This window comes from Nymphalis io, chromosome 3 (assembly GCF_905147045.1).
Source record: "Nymphalis io chromosome 3, ilAglIoxx1.1, whole genome shotgun sequence".
Classification (NCBI taxonomy): Eukaryota; Metazoa; Arthropoda; class Insecta; order Lepidoptera; family Nymphalidae; genus Nymphalis; species Nymphalis io.
Window position 1 is genome coordinate 345,620 of NC_065890.1, and position 21,594 is coordinate 367,213.

A 21,594-nucleotide genomic window follows, 5' to 3' on the forward strand; every position below is an offset into this window, starting at 1 on the left:
CGTGATTTCCGAACTTTGCGAAAACGAAGACGCAGCATTGGACAGACCTTCTGAACAGCGGATCAATGCAAATGCGTGTAGCGTAATACGGGCTATTTTGAAGAATAATGGAGGAAGCGTGTGTAAAGCAGTAAACGTCTGGCTAAACTCATGACGATGATGACGTGCTGGTCACGAGTACACTACACTGCCAACTTTTTAGTTCTAGGACCGTTTGGACATGGCATTGACATAGCAAACTGACGACTATAGCTGAATAGGCTGGTTACTGGAGCAACTGAATGGGTGGTACTCGTACTTATTCAGACTGACGTTTTCGAACGTGCTGTAAAAATCTGGACTTGCAGATCTATATCGGTGTCATAAGTTATATTATTCTTGTCTACGTGCTCCACGCTGACAACAATTAGTTACATTCATAATAAAAAAATAATAATAAATGTATAAGATCTTCGATAGCTTATAACTTGATGTTGGTATATTTATTTGCACAGTTTATGCAATGGCAGGTATATTGCCAAAAGGATTTCTCAACAAGAAACAAATACAACGGAAAATAAAATACGTATACAAAATAAAAATAAGCAATTAATTATAAAAGACTACATAAACATGAACATCGCCAACTTAAATGTAATCGTACTGTTATAATTAGTGTTTCTAAGATGAGGAAAATGAAGATGACTTTGATTTCATCAATTTTCATGATGTCAATTCCCGTAAATGTTAGGTAAATGTCTCGCTAATTATTAATTGTAAATAAGCTTATTGATTAAATTATTTAGATAATTTAAATCTATTATTTATCTTGTGCTCAGCAAATGTGAAAGAAAACAATGTGGTGAACCCTACAAGTGTCAAATAATATTCTGCGACATACATCGCTTGTGACAAGATGAAAGGAAGCTTTCGGTTAATTAAGGAATATTTAGGAGTCGTTACTTTTTTTCAATGTTGTCACTCATTGATTTGTAACTTAATCCACTTTTCTATAATTAAATGTACAGTGAAATTTCTCATAACACCAGCAAGTTAATACAACAACGTTTCGTTTACTTCATCTAGGAATTCTAAAATTATCGCAAGTTTGTGGAAAGCAATGTTTTATTCACTCACCATGACCTTGATTTATGTTAGCATTTATCTTTTTTCACCAAAATTATTGCGTGATAAAGAATCTAATCGGAATATACTTGCGCTGATATTTTTTTCCCATAACATTTGCTAGCCATCTCTTAAGTAATACCTAATTATAATAAAAATAACACTAGTAATTACCAAGAGCTGGTACTTTGGGTACTGAACCGGCAGACATTGGAACGAAAGTTAGAAAAGAGTTACATCTCAATTACAGAAATACTTTTTACAATATTTAAATGTGCCAATAACTAAAGGCTTTGGTAATACTGTAATTAGCTTAATACTATTAATTAAACGACAATTAACATAATAAGTTCTGCTAATTTATGTAATAACTTAATACCAGTTTTGTGGGCATATTATATATTATTGTTTAATGTTTTAATATAGGAAGGCAGACTCATCGGCAACCTGATAGAAACTGGTAACCATCCCGAAAAGACATTGGCACTATAAATCGTTCACCTCTTATGCTCCATCAACGTTGAGAACTAAAATGTTATGGCTTGATGTTATGAAATGTACTTACACACCAATATGCGCTACAAAACCGTATAACTACTAATACTCGTATGAAACATGACTCAGGATTTTTTTTAAAGAAAGCTAGCGAGTATTTCAATTAATGAACTTCGGCTACATTCCACTTGTTTCATAAATTGAACCGTATCTTCTTTATTTTGATAATGTTTTCATCCGTTAAATAATTTTATAAATGTAAGCATATTATATTTAATTTTAATTAACGTAAAAATTATGAACGCTGTACTTATCAACCGGTTCATTCCACACATTGTTCAAACTGGAGTCATTATGATGCTGTAGTTTATAAAGTTTAAATTTTAATTAATATTATTATTATTAATAATAATCGTAGCGTTGTGCACGATCGTTTGAGTTAAGAACCACGAGTTATTCTGCCACCAAAGAGCAATAGTAAAATTTACTAAAGTATTTCTGTTAGCTGCTAAACTTCAAATCAAACTCAGCTTCGTATTATATTGTACCAGTTTGAATGTTGAATGAGATAATGTTATCACAGGTACAATGGATATTTATATAATAATGAACGACACGTCAAAGGCTCACGAAGAAGGTTTTATTGCCTAAAATGCCAGAATATGGTGACCATTGCAATCACTAAACGTGTTTCGTAGACAAGTCGTATGATTTTATGATATTTTAAGTTTGTAATATGTGATGAGTTTTGTGTTTGCTGACACAGATAGATAACGCTACTGGGCAAACACAACAGATTCATAGTTATGAGTATCATTAAACGTAGTCAGGAAACCTGCATGTGCCGGAAGAAATTCGGATTCATGGATGTCCACCGACTGCAGACATTAAATGGCTGTTAGTGATGAAACGTAATCGAATGCATGATCACAGTTATTGTTCCACATACTTCATTACATCAATATTGTTCCCTGCAGGATTCTTCCCTTTTTCCTTTCATTGTAAGTAAATATTATTTATTATCACAACTCCACGGCTCTGAAAAGGTCTCATATCTGAAAACAGTCGTATTTTTTAGATTTTATCAAGCCTTTTCATAAACGCAAATATTTATTGCAATTCAAGAAACAGTTGAAGATGAATTGTAAATAGAGGAGGAGATAAAAGTCAATATGAAAATGTAAAACCTCTTCGAGCGGCGACCGGTGTTTTATTTAATACGAGTTGTTTCACGAGAATTGTCGTTCGCTCCGACGTTGTGTATGAAAATGCAATTTTAGAATAATTTGAAGCATTAAATATTTATATTTCAGAATATTTACTGAACCAAAAATTCCTTATACAAACATTATTTCTCCTGGATTGGTGATTCTGGAGCAAGTGCTTTAAGGTAACAAAGCGAATCAAAGAACAAATATTTAGTGTCTTGTGTTTCCTGTAATAATATTGTGACATTAAATAAGAAAAGTAGCCTGTTAATGTCTTACTACTGGGTAAATTTCGTCTATTCTTTTTGAGGCTGTTCACACTGCTTCATACCGGTCACCAGTTCCAGTTTCTGATTCCATTTCTTCACGATGTTTTCCTTCATCGTACAAGACGATTTATAACCACAAATTAAGGATTGAACCCGCTACCATCGGTTAAGAATTACGTGTTCTAGCCATTAAACTATTGCGGCTCCTTATAAATAATATAGTGTATACGTACAGTAATGATTGTTATAATAATATGTTATCTATTAATGTAAATATTTGGAAAAATATATCTTTTGTTTTTGTTTATTTCTAGTATTCTATTTAATTTTCAATGTATTCACTTACGCTTATTAAGTTATCACAACAACCAGTTTCATCAAAACTTATTAAGTTTCCGCAGGAAGCCTGAACAGACCGATAAAGAACATCCTCTGTATATAACATACATATGTAAATAAAATTGTCTTCAATTAATCTTTTAAAATGTTTCACGTTCAGAAACGGTCCTTTATCGCTTAAATATAATATAAAAAGATCTCTATTGAAATATACTTTTAGACTAAGATGAGGACTTGTTTGAAAACATTTCTTTATTTGTAAAACGCTTTGAAGTTATTCCAGGCTAAGAAATTATACAAATAAAAGTATGTCGGATCGACAGTATGGTCGGCTATATCATTATACATTACGCGGGCAGGTAGTTGGAAGTACGTGAATACAAGAAAATATTACATTTAGGCATTAGTCCTTAAGAGAATAGAAAACTAATAGCCTTCCTCAAAAACGTTGCTTATCCGCTGTTTAGTTAAACACTTACGTAAATTAAACTTAAAATAATATTCAGTGCAATAAGACGCGGTGCCAAAAACATTAGCGGCCTGGCCTTGCTTATAAACGTTGTTTAGTTAAAAAGTAATTTCGAAACGACGTCTGGCCGTGGTTTCATCCTTTCTGTCATTATCGATTTACATTCGAAGGAAGAGGACATGTCATTGTTGAACTAATCAATTACGAAACAATGTTTATAGGTAAGGATGTAAGCACACGTAAGTGTTTGCGTCCCGTCCCGCCTGGCCTCCCTTCATCAATTCCGCTCTATTTTGGCACGCAGTTTCGAGCGTTAACGTCAATACTATAGTCACAGTCCTGTCCTTAAAATAAGTACCTACAGCCGCGCGGTACGTAAACACATGAATTTAAAATACTGTAGACAAGTACCTACAGTATTTTAAATTCATCTACCTACTTGAATTTCTTGGTAATTTTGCAATTATATGTATAATATATACATTATAATAACATAACAATATCGTGCTATCGGGCTGTCATTACTCGGGTATCGCACCGCGCTTCATTTATTACTGTATTTATGTATGAATGTCTCCTACAAGTGTGGTTAATTTGAAACTTATAATATGATTCACATCATCGAGAGTGGCTAAATGTGTCAATGAATACATTGCAAGCGTATTTTGGAAACAACGGATATTAATTTAAGGGTACGTAATTTTAACAACAAATTCGTCGACACGTATAGTTGGACTCGAAATTAATACCTATATTAAATTGCTTAGGATTCACATACTAGAGCTAAAAGTAATAATTATTTCATTTTTAAAGTTAAGCAAGTAATAAGTTAATTTAGCATATAAATCAGATTGCATAAGTATTTATACAAATGAACACTTTACTAGTTAACACTAGGCGGTAGTAGTTAACTTCCTTGTACATCTAGTGGTTATAACACAGGGTCGTTCAGATATAAGTTATTATGTTTTATGTTGAAAAATTCTCAGTAGCCCGGAGAAGGAAAATGTTTATACTCCCATACCTCGGAAAGCATGTAAAACCGTTAGCGGACTGCAACATTTCATTTAATGTTGTTGAATTCCTGTTGAAAGGCCTCCTCTCCTCTTTTTGAGGAGAAGGTTTGGAGCTTATTCCACCACGCTGCTCCAATGCGGGTTGGTAAAATTCACATGTGGCAGAATTTCAGTGAAATTAGACACATGCAGGTTTCCTCACGATGTTTTCCTTCGCCGTAAAGCACGAGATGAATTATAATCACAAATTAAGCACATGAAAATTCAGTGGTGCTTGCCCGGGTTTGAACCCACGATCATCGGTTAAGATTCACGCGTTCTTACCACAGAGCCATCTCGCCTTTTTTTTTATTTAATAATATTTATTCTGTCTTAAATAATGTTTTGTCTCTCAGCTATAAATAAAGCTCAGTTATTAAGATATTTGATCTGTTTTTTCAACTTAATTTGTAAAGCTTCACGGTTAGATTACAAATTGAGCGTGTTTTTGCGGTATCGGATTTCAAATCAAATTAAATTAAAAAACTTTATTGAACATTATAGCATTACACTTACGTATTGATAGACAAATTATAAACTACCACCGGTTCGAAAAAGAATTATACTGACATGAGAAGAACCGGCGAAAAAAAACTCACGTAAATCTTAATGTATTACATTTCGTTGTACAAATATATTTTTTTGAAATCAATTTCGATTTTGAACAACCGTTTCAATTTTGAAATAGCAATATTTCAAAATTGAAACGGTTGTTCTGTGATGCTGACTTAAACTGCAAAGATAGATATCATGCGATGTGATTTCGCAGTGCGGCCAAGTCACGACGTTTCGACGACGCTTTATACGTTCGTCTCTCAGAGCTCTCAAGTAGGGTCGACTTTTTTCGTTTGTCCCTTACGTAAAAACGAATTTTATTCTAGTGGGTATTACCTTGTTTTTTTACAATCTTTATGCGTTTTGAAACGCTATTTGTTTTTAAAACAGACAATTATCAATATTAAATTTGCATGTGTCCGTAGATGTAGTATACTGGTGGTACAGCTTTGTGCAAGGTCGTCGGGGTAGGTACCACCCACTCATATATTCTACCGCAAAACAGCAGTACTTGGTATTGTGTGTTCCGGTTTGAATGGTGTGTGAGCCAGTGTAATTACAGGCACAAGGGACATAACATCTTAGCTCCCAAGGTTGGTGGCGCATTGGTGATGTAAGCGATGTTTAACATTTCTTACAATGCCAATGTCTATGGGCGTTGGTGACCACTTACCATCAGGTGGCCTATATGCTCGTCCGCATTCGTATTCTAAAAAAAAAAGATGCAAAACGCAAGATGTAAATGTCGATATTCATATGTCAATTTTTAACTGACACCAATCACAAGGTTTGCCTATCGCCTTACAATATGAATACCAAATTAACATAATAAACGAAATTGAATAGCAATTTCAAATGACCGGTAATAATTAGTGTGTTCGCAATCAGTCCCATTCCTATTCGACAAAAACACATATACTATATTTTATTAATTGAGGGCGCGAATACAACGCAAAATACCAAATAACCGCGATATTCCATTACAGTATGAACAACTAATTTGCTGCTAGTAAATTGCTTCATTCATTTTAATGTGGATATCATGATATTAATTGTTTATTACTAGAGAATTAACATCAAAGAGGAACGGTGTGGTGGTTCAACCTAAGTACTTACTTTATATATACTAAATAATATATTTGCTACTTTGAAAAATTTGATACAAAGTACGATTCGAATTGTAGTTACTCTATTTCAACAATTTAATGACGATAAGTATATTAATTAAATATAATTTATGTATCATATTACATCGGTTTCTCAAGCGGTATTTCGCAAAATACTTAATGAATTGTTTCATTAATAAATATATACTACAAATGCGAAAATATTTGTCTGTTTGTCTGTCTGTTACGCGTTCACGGCTTAATCACGGAATCGATTTGCATTTTGGTATGAAGCAAGCTTGAACCCCAAGACGCTTACGCTTTACGCTTACGATAACCACGTTAATCGCGAATAAACTATAGCATTTTCATTACTAAACACGCAGATAATTATCACGCTGCGTTTGTTTCGAACGGTTGATCACAGGACACTGTGTATTAATATAACATCAATTTTTATAACAAACAACAGCTAACCGGTATTTAATATATTTTTATGTATATAAATAAAAGCGACTGCTGTTTGTTTTCGTTCTTTGCATTCCTAAGCTATTCATCCGATTGTGACGAAAATTTTGGCAAATTGTTCAGCGTACGCCCGGTAAAAGATTCCTGTCCTAGTATTTTTTCATTGTATGTTTGTCCTCCAATATAAACTTCTTATATAGGCCCTTATTCAATACGTGCGAAGTTGAGACGGGTCGTTAGTAGACAATAAATATCGTCAGATGTCAACAGCTGTTATAATGTTGTTGTTAAATTTAAAGAAATATATATTTCTCAAATATCCAGCGATATCCATACATAAACATACTACATGTTTTAAAGCGTTTAAATTTATAGCTGTATAATTATAAATAGCAAATAGCTTAAGGATATTATCATAGAATCATACTAAGTGCTTGCTTCTTATTATTTGTGGCTTTAATTATTATAAATGAAAGCTTAACGTGGGTGTGTCAAAAGACAAATAGCTATACCTTCTGTCACGAGCAACGGTGCTTCCGGAATCCGTACGAGCCGGACGGAGACAAAACAGTTCTTGAAGTTTAATTCGTGTTCCGTACAACCCTCGTGTTTATTCCTTATTTTTATTTTTAGTGTACTTATACATTAATCATTCTCACAAAAAAGAAAACATTAAAATATATCATTCATATTAATTATTTCGTCAAAGAAATTTATAAGCCCAGTTTAGGGAATTGGCTTAGTCCCGCGATTAGGACAATACGTAAAGTCCTGCACTTTATGTTCGTACCCGGTCGTATGGAAGAATTGAGCGTGCACCTGCAGTTACGCATACGCTTGTGCGCTATGAAATAACCTGCGCAATTTCGTAGTCTTTGAGATTAGCTACCGTAGCTAACTGGTATTAATTTCGACTTTAGTTTAAATGCCACTAGCTTTATAACAGAAGTTGATTATATTAAAACACGCATACACAGACGAAACACACACATAAACATACGTGTAATAATCGTTCATCCTAGTATTCATATTCTATATCCAACTATATTATATTATTTCCAGATTCCAACCCCATGTATTCGTGAGTTTAAATAGTAAAAAGAAAGAGTGAATTGAATGTTTGCAGTATAAAGTGTTGCAATATAGCTAAATATACATTTATATAACATCTTTATAAAGTCGACGGCTCAGCAATTAGAGGTGGAATAAGCTGTGCGTTAATTATAATCCAACTAAAATCTAATAAATCCTTGAAAACGCCAACAATAAATTGGGTACCATTTAATTAATGGATATATTCATTTAGCGAAGCGTCGTAATTGTCATTATCACGACTTAAAACATTATAGTATATTATTTTTTAATTTAAATTTCATTTTATCGTTTAATTATTTTTTTTTTAACAAAATAGGTCAGTGGACGGAGAAATAGTTAATGTAAGTGGCCACAATAGGCCATGGCGTTGTAAGAAATATTAACCATTCCTTACATCGTCAATTTGCTACCAACCTTCGGAACTAAGATGTTATGTTTCTTGTGCCAACACAGGCTTATTCAACTTTAAAATCAGAGCACAACAATACGAAGTATTGCCGTTTGGCTGTACAACACACACATATGACTTCAAGAAAAGAGGCTCATTCCTAAAAGACCGGCAACGCACCTGCAAGCCCTCCGGTGTTGCAGATGTCCATGGAATGTGGTAGTCACTTATCATTTCCCCTCTCTTATATAAAAAAAACAATATCTGATGAGTGGGTGGTACCTACGCAGACGAACTTGCACAAAACCCTACCACCTATAAATTAAAAAGAGAAGTTTAAAGGTACGCATACGCTCTCACTCTGGAAGGGATCGTCTGGTATGACCTTAAACTGGCTTCGTAGTAACTTAGCGTAGTCACATTGCATTGTTATCATACTAACATTATCGAGTAGATTTTGTTTGTTTGTGTATTATCTCAGTGTACGAAACCTTTGTACTGTATATACTTTAGTCAAAAATATCAATTTACCGCAGTTATTACGCACTGTAATAAATTAGTACCTGAAAACTCACAATTCAAATCATATTAATCGGCAAACTAATAACAAAAACAAACAGTGCAAAGTTAGATCAAAGTTTATTCTATAACATAAGATCCTATTTATATATCTCGTTACAAAATTATTTGAATGTATATTGCATAATTAAAATACATTGATAAAACTTTTTAAATCACACAAGTTGAAAAATATTTATTCTATAATATAATATGTTGCAGTACATTTTATTTTTATTTACCTTTTTATTGTCCTACCTTTGTAGGTTTATTTGAGTGTGGAATAAATTTCAAATAAGTGTTCTTATTACAAGTATGAATATTTAATAAATAAGGACTTAATTAAATTAACTCTGATGTCATTAAAACGTTTTCATAATTATCTAACTCGAAGAAACTCGTTAGGAATATAATAACTTAATATTATTATCACAAACAAATATATGCTGGAGATAATGAAAACCATAGAGTATCTCGTTTTGTCACTACATGTAGTCAAACTAATCCCCCCGCCCCGTCTGGCGTCTGTTTGAACGCGATAAACTCAAAAACTATTTATCGAGCGCATTTTTATTTTTATTTTACGGTTTTCACCATTGGATGGAATGATTCATAATGAAGGTATAAAATTTATTAATGTTTTGTGTAAATTGACTGAAATATAACGATGTTTGTTGAAGATGTCGAAAATATCAGCGACTCGGAGCTTTACTGCCGTTTTTCTTTTTTGTTTTGTTTTTTTTTTTTTTATATGCCCCGGGATGGCAAATGACTCTACTCCACCTGATGGTAAGTGGTAGTAGAGTCCAAACGCGACGACGGCCAGTACAGACGGCAAGAATTTTCTGTACAAGCCGTCCCCGCCTTGCCGGCCCGCAAGACGCCTCGTTTGAAGGAACCCGGGTTGTAAGAGGAGGGGAACACGTGATCTGGTAAGGAATTCAATTTTTTGGTAGTGCGACAAAGAAAGGAGTTGCCAAATTTCTTTGTGCGCGATGGAATTGATGTCACAGTTAGGCGGTGACATCGAGAACCAGCTCGCGTGGACTTAAGAAGGAAGGGGGAAGCAGGAATTAGAGAGAATAATTCCTCAGAGCACTCGCCGTGATACAGACGATAGAAAGCGCTCAGTGCTGCTATCTCGCGACGCAATTGTAAAGGTTCAAGGGTGTTTGTGACCTTTACGTCGCCAATAATGCGTACTGCACGTCGCTGCAACCGGTCCAAGGCCTCCATTAGGTACTTAGCGGAGCCATCCCAAAGGTGCGAGCAATATTCAACGCAAGACCGTACCTGTGTTTTGTATAACAGGCACAGTTGTTGTGGCGTGAAAAAACGCCGCACCTTGTTCAGAACTCCGAGTTTTCGTGAAGCTGTTTTTATAATAGCCTCGATGTAATCCCTTGGACTAAGGTCGCAGCGAACGTCCATCCCCAGCATGGCGATTTTGCTTTGTATCATCAGCGGTGTGCCATAGAGGGAGGGATGAGGGTAAAATGGTGACTTTTTCGCTGTTAGAGCGCACACCTGTGTTTTCTTGGCATTAAACTCAACAAGATTATCAGAACCCCATTTGGCGATGAGCTCTAATGTCCTATCGAGTTCAATGACAAGATTCTCCCGCATCTCCTCAGTTTCCGCCCGCCCAGCCACTGCGCGTCCGTGGTATCCACCATGCACTATACTATCATCTGCATAGCAATGTATGTTCCCAAGAGAGAGCATATCATTGATATGCAAAAGAAAGAGTGTGGGAGATAGCACAGATCCCTGGGGGACCCCAGCATTCACTACATAGAATTGTGAAGCGCAACCATCTACTAAAACACGAAGGCTACGCTTGTGTAGGAAGCTGGCAATCCAGGAGCATAGCTGAGCAGGCAGACCATATGCCGGTAGCTTGGAGAGAAGACTTCTGTGCCAGACCCTGTCGAAAGCCTTGGAGATATCGAGGCTGACAGCCAACGATTCTCCATGCTTGTCGATAGCTTCACCCCAGAGGTGCGTTACGTACGCTAGAAGATCACCTGTGGACCGTTTTGGTCGAAACCCGTATTGACGATCATTAATTAAAGAGTGATCTTCTAGGTAATGGATCAGTTGGTGGTTTAAAATCCGTTCCATCACCTTACAAAGTACTGAGGTGATAGCTATTGGCCGATAATTTGCCGGGTCAGACCGATCCCCTTCTTTGGGAACCGCTTGCACATTAGCTCTTCTCCAAGCCTCCGGCACACATCCCGAAGAGAGAGAAAGTTGGAACAGGCGCGTTAACACAGGTGACAGCTCCACCGCGCACTTCTTCAGCACAATGGCTGGTATTCCATCGGGACCGCTAGCTTTCCGTATATCAAGTGATTGCAGCTCCGCACGCACATCACGTTGCCTGATTTTGATGTCAGGCATCGTGTGGCCACATGAAGGTATTGTAGGTGGCAGCGCACTACAATCATCGATGACGGAATTGTCGGCAAAGAGTTTAGCCAGGAGATCAGCTTGCTCTTGCGGACTGTGAGCTAGCGATCCGTCCGGATTTCTGAGCGGTGGCAGCGAAGGTTGGCAGAAATTGTTTTGCACAGACTTGGTCAGACGCCAGAAGCTACGGGAGCCCCTAGGATGCGAAATAAGGTCATGACCAATCTGTACAATGCGCTGTGCATCCGCTCTCGTGTATGCCTTCCTACAGGACTTGGAATTTTTATTGTAGTTTGCTTTCAGTGAGTCAATGTTAGATGCCCCGCTAATGCAGCCGTTGATCCACGCGCGATATGCCACCTGCTTAGATGATACAGCGTCGGCACATTCACGAGTGAACCAACGGTTACGCGTGCCCCTATTGATGAGATCTGAGCTAGGAATGTAGTATTCCATTCCTAACATGATCTCATCAGCAACAGCAGCGGCACTAGCTGTCGGGTCATTCCCACTGAAGCAACGTTCCTTCCAAGGGACTGACGCATAGTAATCGCGCATACCGTCCCAATCTGCCGACTTATAGTGCCAAACGCGACGTTTGCATACCGCTGATGGCGGCAGCTTGGCCTGTGGCACTTTGGTAGATATAAGGCCATGATCCGAAGAACCAAGTGGAGCTTGAACCACAACCTGTTATTCCACCGGTGAGAAGTCAGCAGAAGATCCAGTAGAGAAGGCGCTTGCCCATCAATGTCTGGGATCCTGGTGGGCTGATCAACCAGTTGGGTCAAGTTGTGTGTGAGAGCAAAAGCATGAGCAGTTCTTCCAGCATGGTCAGTTTTGAGGGATTTCAACCATGATTCATGGTGAGCATTAAAATCGACCAAAAACACCAATTCCGCTTTAGGAAACTGCTCTTGCGCAGCATCTGCCACCCGACTAAGATGGTCAAATAATCGGCTTGTCTCCAAGTCACCATTGTGGGATCTGTAGAGGCACACGTAGACTCGACTCTGACGAACCAGGTCCACACGTACCACCAACATGGAGAAGGAGGGGTCCTCCAAGCAGCGCAGTCGGTGACAGCAAACATCCGTCCTGACGAACAAGCATACTCCGGCTTTCGCTTTGAAGGATTCTTCAAGCGTGTAGCCGGGATAATTAAGGTAGCTGGTATCGGCAAGACGGAGTATTTGTGTCTCCGTGAGAAACAACATTGCTGGCCGTGCTGTCTCGAGATGGTGGTGGACAGCGTTGAGGTTAGCGTGGAGTCCTCGGATGTTAGAGAACTCGACCTCAAACAGCGTGGGTATGGTGGGGGTGTGCACCGCTGAACGACCGTTATTTCTTAGTTGCGCTACCATTTCGGAAAATAAGGAAAAGAGACGTGATGCGAGCGACGTATTGCCACGATAGGGATGGGCAAAGTATGGAGGCGTGTTTTCCCAAATGGTTGCCAAAAGGGAAAATATACTGATCCGCCGGACGGAAGGGCCTCCGAACCACCCCGGAAGTGGCCGCCGGGACCCCACCTTCCGGTACGACGGTCCACCCCGAGATTATGCGTGGCCTGGTGGGGCAGCCTCGCGAGCTGGTTAGGCACGCTCGGGCCCCTGTACTATGCCACGGGCGGCCAGCGGAACAGCCGTTTCTTCAGGTCTCCCTGTCCGGCAGGTCAATACAGTTTCCCCCGGCATTGGTTCAACAGCCGTCTCCACCGGACCAACACCCATCGCAGCAATACTCGCCCGGGCACTGGCTGTACGCTGGCTGACCTCGAAACGCGGCTGCAAGCCACTTCACAAGTTTTTCACCATGCGTACGGTGGTAACAAGCCAGGCGGATGCTAGCATCCTACCACCAGATGAGCAGATGGTCGCTCAGATATCCCTTAGTCGCCTCTTACGACACCCATGGGAAAGAGAGGGGCAGTGAAATGTATTCTTTCTCCATCACTGCACGGATAAATGCATGCAGCGTGTAAACTAATATATATGACGAGTTATATATATAATGACTAATATATATAATGAGTTTTATATATTAGCATATAAAAGTTTGGTTTTGGCCCTTATTCAATCGCATCTTGTAGTTATTTTGTATGTTTATCGCTGAGTATTTGAGAAATACAGCTGTTGACATCTGACGATTTTTATTTTTTACTAACTCCCAGTCTCGACTTCGCACGGATTGAATAATGTTTTATGCTCGCTATAAGGATTATAATATTTTCTCAAGTTATGGATTTAGTGAAATAAAACTAAACAAGAACCTTCGTAAATCTAAGTAGAGTAGTTTTTTTCTCTGAAATTAATTTTTTTTTCATGGTAAAAGCATGTTGACGTAAGGAAACTATAAACGTCCTCACGTTTTTAAAGTTTTCAGGGTTCAGGGGTCAGATTTTTAAGGCAATATGTCTATTACTCGACTGGGGACTGGACTGGGGTTCTTTTGTTCTCTTAAATGCTGTTGGACTTTGATAAATTATTTCCGAGGCATTGTGTTACTAAAAATATGTTATGAACTTAAAGGGAAAGTCACTAATCGATACGGAATAATTGATAAGGTTTAAGAAATTAAAACGTTGGAACTCATCGATGAAAACTGGGCCGTGCACCCATTTGCGATGAGACGGGTGTAAAAAGCTTTATAGATTTTACAAACTTTTAACGCTAAGAGGAAAGTAAATATAATATGCATATGGCTTTACGAAACAGATATAGCGCAGTGATTGAAACATGAGTATTTTAACCAAAAATTCGGGGTCTATACCCGGGAACACACCTGAGTTCTCATGTGTTTCATGTTTTTTATCTTACATTTAGCTAACCATTATCCACTGCTGGACAAAGGCCTCTACCGTGGTGCGCCAAAATTCCCTGTTCTCCGCCTTCCGCAACCAATCGCAAATCTGCACTGTAGCGTGGTGGATTAAACTCCAAAGTGTCTCCACTCGTCGAAACTCCAGCTGTCGAATATTCACAAGTTATTTTTTATTAAATAAGATTGTTTTAATTATAGTTATTCTCGATATAAACAAAAAGACAACATCCTTTGAGTTCATTGAAATAAAAGTTGATACGAATACATTTCATTTCGGTAAAATATTTTGAGACACAGGTTATGTTTGTGACTGAATTTTGAATACACATCAGTTTGTATCGAAGAGCGACCCTTCACCGCAGGTATACACCCATATCATTACGTGAGGACCTGATACCGACCCTTCAAACCCTAATCTACATAGGAACGGATCCCGAGGCACGAGTCCGGGGATCCTCAATGTCAATTGAAATGAAGGTTAAATTCAATTCGGTAAAGATGGAACACTTTTCATTTAGTTAATTAAATATATCCTTATTATTTTTTTATAACTTGGTTAATTAGCCGTTTTTTTGCACGAGATAGTATTTTTTTCCTTATTGTACCTTTTGTAAATAAGTTTGCAAATTGGGAGTGCCTATAACCCCCAATCTATGGCCCACATGAGACTCGTACGTTTAAGTACGCCGTTATGTGTTGTTATAATAACATGGATCATGCTTACGTACGTTTGACGTAAAAACATTTTTATTTCTTGATGAAACAATATATAATATCATTATAAGCTAGTATTATTAGCCATTAAACAAAATGTTAAAGAATAAAGAAAAAAACCTCAAAAAAGTACCCCCTCTTTTCTCAAGTGAGTGCTGTTTGCCATTGCCAAACGCAATTAAGGCTCTGTTGAATTCGTTGGCGATAATATATTAAAAGAAATGTCGTCCTGGAATTCGATGGACTTTTTCCTAATTAAGGATAACGTAACCATGTCAGACTTGCTATTCTTCGCAATATTATGAAAACGTCAAGATAAAACCGAGGAACCGCAACAGGAGATCAATATTGCTTTCTGTTTGTCCACATTTACATGGAATGTGGAGACTTTATCACTGAACATGAGAACATGAGAACATTTAAAATATCTACGAAGGTCATGTGGTTTCTTTCCCTATTCAAAAAAAACAGGCAGTCACAAGGACTGCCAATAGAAGTGAAAACTTGAAACTTAAATATATTTGTCCAATTTCCACATTTATTGTCACTCCATGTAATAATTATATTCATTTTTATTATATAGTCTTTTATTTATCATAATACACAGTATGTCGCCAACTCGGTATAAAACATTAATACAGCTTAGTTTAAATAAATAATAGTTAAAATACACTTGTATTATTTGTAAATACAGTTAGTATTTACATAAATTTAAAAAAATTATGTCCTCATTAATTTTTACAATACTCAGATTATTTGCACTCTCAACTCTCAATCATATTAATATAAGCATGTCGGTTACGCGAAACCACGAGTCAAACATGATAAAGAAGTTTTCACTTCAAAAAGTCATCAGCTAGTTGAAACTAGAATGAACACCAATGTCGAAATACTTCACAAATGAAGCGTCGGTCACTATTAAAAAAAGAAAGATGTAGAAGGTGACACGAAGACTAAACCAGGCTCGAAGAAACATGTACACGATGTTTTAGTGAAATTGTATAATAATAAAAATATCAATTTTTCATGGTCATACTTTCTTGCAAGTTCCTAAAAATTTTAATCCTTGAAGTTAAAAATGAGTACGCATATTCATATGTGGATATTTCATGCTTGAATCAAAAATGATTCCATTGAATCATTTTTGATTCAAGCTTACATGTCCCATTGGACATGTATGCTCAACGTCTTCGCTATTTTTATACGTTTCATATGTTTTCAGAATAATGCTTATCCAATCCGCTTCTTAAAATAATATTATCTATTTAGATAATTATTTAAGTTTATATATTAGGTATTATAGTATCGTTGTTTTATGTTTTGCTGATTATTTTATTTCCTAATAGTGTCATTGTTAATTGCTTTTAAGCATTATTTTTATGTACAAGCGATGTATTATACTATAATTTGTAGCACATAGTTTATCTTAATAGTTGGAAGCCACATTACAGTTGTTAGGACCAGTGTATAACCGTTATCAATCCGTTTCAATATATAAATAATTACATAACATCAGGTTACTTAAGATACGAAATTATAATAAGCTTAAAATTGTATTCAGTTCATTCTCAGATGAAGACTGTGTATTAACATTGCTGTTGACAGCTGGTTGACACAGATACGATACGAGTCAATATTCACGTTGATTGCCATAATATCGTGATTGCAGGGTTATTGGCACTGCATAGGAACAATGATGGACGTCGGGACTTAATTAATTTATGTTGTTAACTAATTTTGCTCACAGCTTCCGCTGAAGCGTATACCTTTTCCTACAAAATAAACAGTCCACAATATTTTTGATGATACTCAAGGTATTAACAATACCTTTGTCGCCCGAAAATGTCCCACTGCTGGGTAAAGTTGTCCTTTCCCACTAAGGAGGTTACGGATATAAGTGCGATTCCGTCTGACATACTGGTTTCGTTATTAATTAAAATTTTTTTGCTAACTATTCCCCATTTGAAAAAAAAATGGAATTTAATTTGAACTAAAACAGAAATATAAAGAAAAAGTTATACATTTTTTTTATTGAAGTGAGAAATCATCAATAAGTTGTAACCAAAATAAAAAAAAACTCTTACAAAATTATCCAAGCAAAATAAGTGAATAGACAGGAATTAAGTCGCCAGTATAACCATAAGACGGTAGGTATGCATGTAACAGTCACGTGATTGCTTCCGAATATTTTGTGTTCTCGCCTGAGAAATAAGTTTATGTATTCATGTAAAGGCTTAGTTTAGTCTATAGCGTGAACAAATTTAGTTAAATAATGTTTGACACGAAGACAGCACCAAACAACGCTATAAACGGAAGGATAAATTCCTCTATTATGTCGCGGCAAGTTTGGCAAATGTTACGAATTCTGAATACAACTGTTAACAACTATTACAACAGTCATACACGCAAGTGCAGACCCATTTGAGGTGGCACCGCTCACATTCGTTCCAGTTATTGTACCAAATACCAGGTTATATTTATTGTGACAGCTCACAATAAAAATGGTGACCGAGATAGGTACAAAGAAAATTATTATCAAATGGTTGGTAGTTTGTAATATAATATGTGTACTATGTAAGATGATCTTTTCTAATAAACAAAAATTCTGAGTATAGAAAAACTATTAACCATTTTGTATGTAATGTACTAATGTTAAAATATAAATTGAAGTTACCACCCGTAAATGTCCCACTGCTATGTAACGGCCTACTATTTTCATTATGGAAATCATGAAATCACGTTCCTAGTGTATGAACTTTACGAATTGGTGAATATACGTGTTTCATTCGATACACATGCAAGTTTTGAATATATTATAAAAACGAAAATTAGATATATCAAAACAGATTAAACAAATGAAAAATCTGAGTGTTCTATGTTATAATGGGAATCTGTGGTTGAATGTAATGAGATAATAATCTTGATTCTTTTGCAGCCAATCGTCGCGTGATGGCGCATGGAGTGCGCGCGGACGGCGTGGTGCGCGACGCTGGCGCTAGCCGTGCTGGCGGCGGCGGGCCCGCGCTACAGCTCGCGCATCGTACACACGCATGCCGGTAAGCTTAATCAATTAACAAACCATTATTATAATATACTTCAAGAAAGATCATAAGAATATGAAAAAGAAATAAAATTGTATGACTCGCTTCAACAGTGCATTGATAGTAACTACGAGTATGCTCAAGGCGTATGGCTTTGAAATGCCAAAACAATATTGTTTACGTCTGGCGTGTTAATATCACTTAATACCAAAGGGTTAGTTAAATACGCAAACAACTCAGCGCCACATGACAGCAGTGCTATTTTGTAGGAACTCGCTTCGTATATATCACTCATGAAATGTTATAAACCGCTTGACAGTATATCGTTACTTTAATGTGTGTGATTATAGTCAATGTTGCATATATTTGAAAATCGAATCTTTACAATTTTAATGTTCAGCTGTTTAGACCGAGTTTGCCTAACAGCTCTGTCGAAGTGAAACTTTTCATGAGATAAAAAAATACACTTGATTTCTCGAATTTGATCTTTAAATTTTACTCTTATCATTTTCAATGAAGTTTAATAATATTTTAAAAAGTAATAAATTAGTCCATGGACCAATTCAATTCTTCAATTTAATAGTTGTGCGTACTTCTAAAATATTTAAACTATTCAGAAATATTACCTTAATTGTTTCTAAAGTCAATGATCATTAGAGTTGTTATTTTTAGACAAACCAATATTACTTTAGACAAAGGAGATCCTCAAAACCTCTTAGATCTGCTTCGTCTGGGCAATTTAAATTATTCAGTGGTTACCAAATATGTCCAGTGTTCAAAATATCTAAATGTAAATATCAATTAATATAACGAAACATTTTAATAGTTACATTAGTGTAATAGAATTTGAAACGACTATTTCATAAACAAGCTCGTGACCACGACAGGTCCAATTCTGGCAAATTAAAAGAGTTATGATGACGCTTAAAACTGATATACAATATAATATATAGTAGGTGTCACATATCACTAAAGCTTAGTCTTTATTTATTAGATAAATATTTAACATATTTTGAGGCTTAAATATTAGAATAGTTATTGCAGTAGATGTTTTAATTTATTATCTTACTGTTTACTAGTCTAATTCTAATAGTTATTCTTGACTAATTAAAACCTGACAAGACAACATTTCTATATTTAAGTAAGCAAATAATGATTGTTATAAAATACAACTACGACATTCAGTTATTAATCCACTTATCATAAGAAAGCAGGTGTCATTTGCCTTCGTTTAGCGTTTAAGTTTGTGATGCTCCGGATCTGGTCCCGGGTTAGCTTAATCCCGGAACAATTCAATCAGACGGAGATCTCGGGGTTGAATCCCGGAATATCGTGGATGAATGACGTAATTTCATTTTATATTACAAAGGGCGAGGGCGTCGGGTCAAATTAATAATTGCTCAGGTACGTTGTGACCGCGTAATTGGGTGGCGTGTGGGGTCTGATTCAACCCATCTATAGAATCTTGTCGGGTTTTAAATTGCTTTTTTTTAATTAATATTATTCAATTACGAGATCCAGTTCGTTTTGTTTAGCCTTTTGTCAGTCCTAATTTGATTTCGCTCACTCAATTTGTGGTGGAACGTTTGATTGCTCCAAATTTAAACCATATTTTTAAGAAAAATGTTTATTTATTTATTAACCTGCATATACATTACGCGCGGCAAACCCTCGAACGTTGGTTAACACGCTATGGTCGCGGCGCGTGGCAGCTCGAACATTGCCATGCTCGAACGTGCCTCGGGTCGATCCACTCGTTGTCGCTTTTTGAGATCGCATCAAAGTGCTGTCTAATAATACAATTATATCTTCTTCTTTCTGACTATCCCTCGTACTATTAAGTTACGTCTATTAAATTACATATTGGCTCGCACGGCAAATGGACATCTACTCAGGCCGAACATTGGCTCGCGCGGCTGCCGCACGTAATTTATACGCAGCTATATCCACCAGCGTGGATTCAGTTTGTTATGAAAATCCCAATCTCTTAAAATTTTCTTCATATTAATGTAAATAATGCATTCTTCTTCATAATAATATAATAATTGAATTAAACAATACGATATTTAAATTATTAGGTAGTAGCAGTAGTCCAAGCTTACCAAGAGTTAGCCTATTTTCGCTCATTCCCCTGTCAAATTATAGCTTTACGTTTCACTTTAAAATAGCGCGTTATATTTATTTATATTTATTTACATAGTTGTATTTAGTGGAATTCAGTTGTAAATAATTCTAACAGTAAAATTACAAGTTATCCGAAGTCAAGGCTAAAATATTCAGTCCCTTCCATTCCATCAGTTCTTCATCAAACGACTATTGAAAAGGGTGCGAAGTTTGCGGTTCAATTTAACCAACGAAGTATAAGTATGTAGCTGCGGACGTTGAACTTTCAGCTGTACCTCATTCAACGCTCGAACCTCTCTTCAAATGTTGCCTCATTTAGTTTCGGTACTAACCGCAACTGCATGCCCTAAATGAAGTTATAATTAAACTTTGAAATATGTTGCGTAACAAATTTACTTCACTTTAGAATATATTTTAGTCAGTTACTCAGGTCCTCTGTTCATTGTTGAATTTGTGTACAAGCTAACATAATTTGAGGAAACTTTTTGCAAGTTTTATTTCTTTATTTATTCAAAATACGTCGTAATATCCGTTTTTTATCAGGAGCAATCAGAGGCATCATAGTGGAACCTGCATCACGTCGCTTGGAACCAGTGGAAGTATTCCGCGGAGTTCCGTACGGAGCACGGCCGGCTCGTCTGGCACCGCCTCCGCCACCACCATCCTGGCCAGGCACGCGCCTCGCCGACACCTTCGCGCCTGTCTGCCCTCAGCGCTATCCCGACATATCGAACAAGTAACTCTTTTAAATTTCAAATAGGCCTTACAGTGCTCTATCTAAACTGTTTTAAGCAATACGACTATATTTCCAATGTAATCATTCTAAGCAAGTAGTATTATTATTCCATTGTGTTTGTCGTTATTATTTATCCCAGTTTCACATACAAGCGTGAAATATTATTGTATCACTTGTTTTGCATAATTTGTATATATTCATTTCGTCTTTAATGGAGATTAATACGATTTTTTTACATTATTTATTCTTAATAATTTTTTTTTATGGACGCCTATCAAATTTTATGTCTCTGTTTTAAAATAACAATTTTTGTTTGATCTCTACAACAAAAATAACACCAAAATATTTGGCATTTATGACGAAGAAATTCCGCCAAAGAAGCTCAAATTTCTCATTCATTTGTTAATAACAAAGCGCTTAAGCAACGATTCCAATTTGAGGCGATTTCGCAGAAAATAACGTTTAGCACTTTTGGTTTGTAAAGCATCAATATATATTTCGTATATTCCAATTAATAAAGTTAATTTACATACTAAAATGAAACTGTATTTTAATGTTTCGAACAATTAACAATTTATTATTAATAAAATGCACGTCGCGTGATTCGTTGCGTGAGGTGTTTAATTATAACT

General features: G+C 36.3%; 1 protein-coding gene across 1 annotated transcript in view; it reads left to right on the forward strand.

Annotated features, from left to right (window-relative positions):
- The window catches only part of LOC126780930 (neuroligin-1-like), a 142,283-nt gene that overhangs the window by 96,739 nt on the left and 23,950 nt on the right, over window positions 1-21,594 (forward strand). The window contains exons 2-3 of the mRNA XM_050505626.1: window positions 17,997-18,117; window positions 20,770-20,962. Coding sequence (XP_050361583.1) covers window positions 18,018-18,117; window positions 20,770-20,962 — 293 coding nt within the window. The 5' untranslated portion in view covers window positions 17,997-18,017. The remainder of the gene's footprint in view (window positions 1-17,996; window positions 18,118-20,769; window positions 20,963-21,594) is intronic.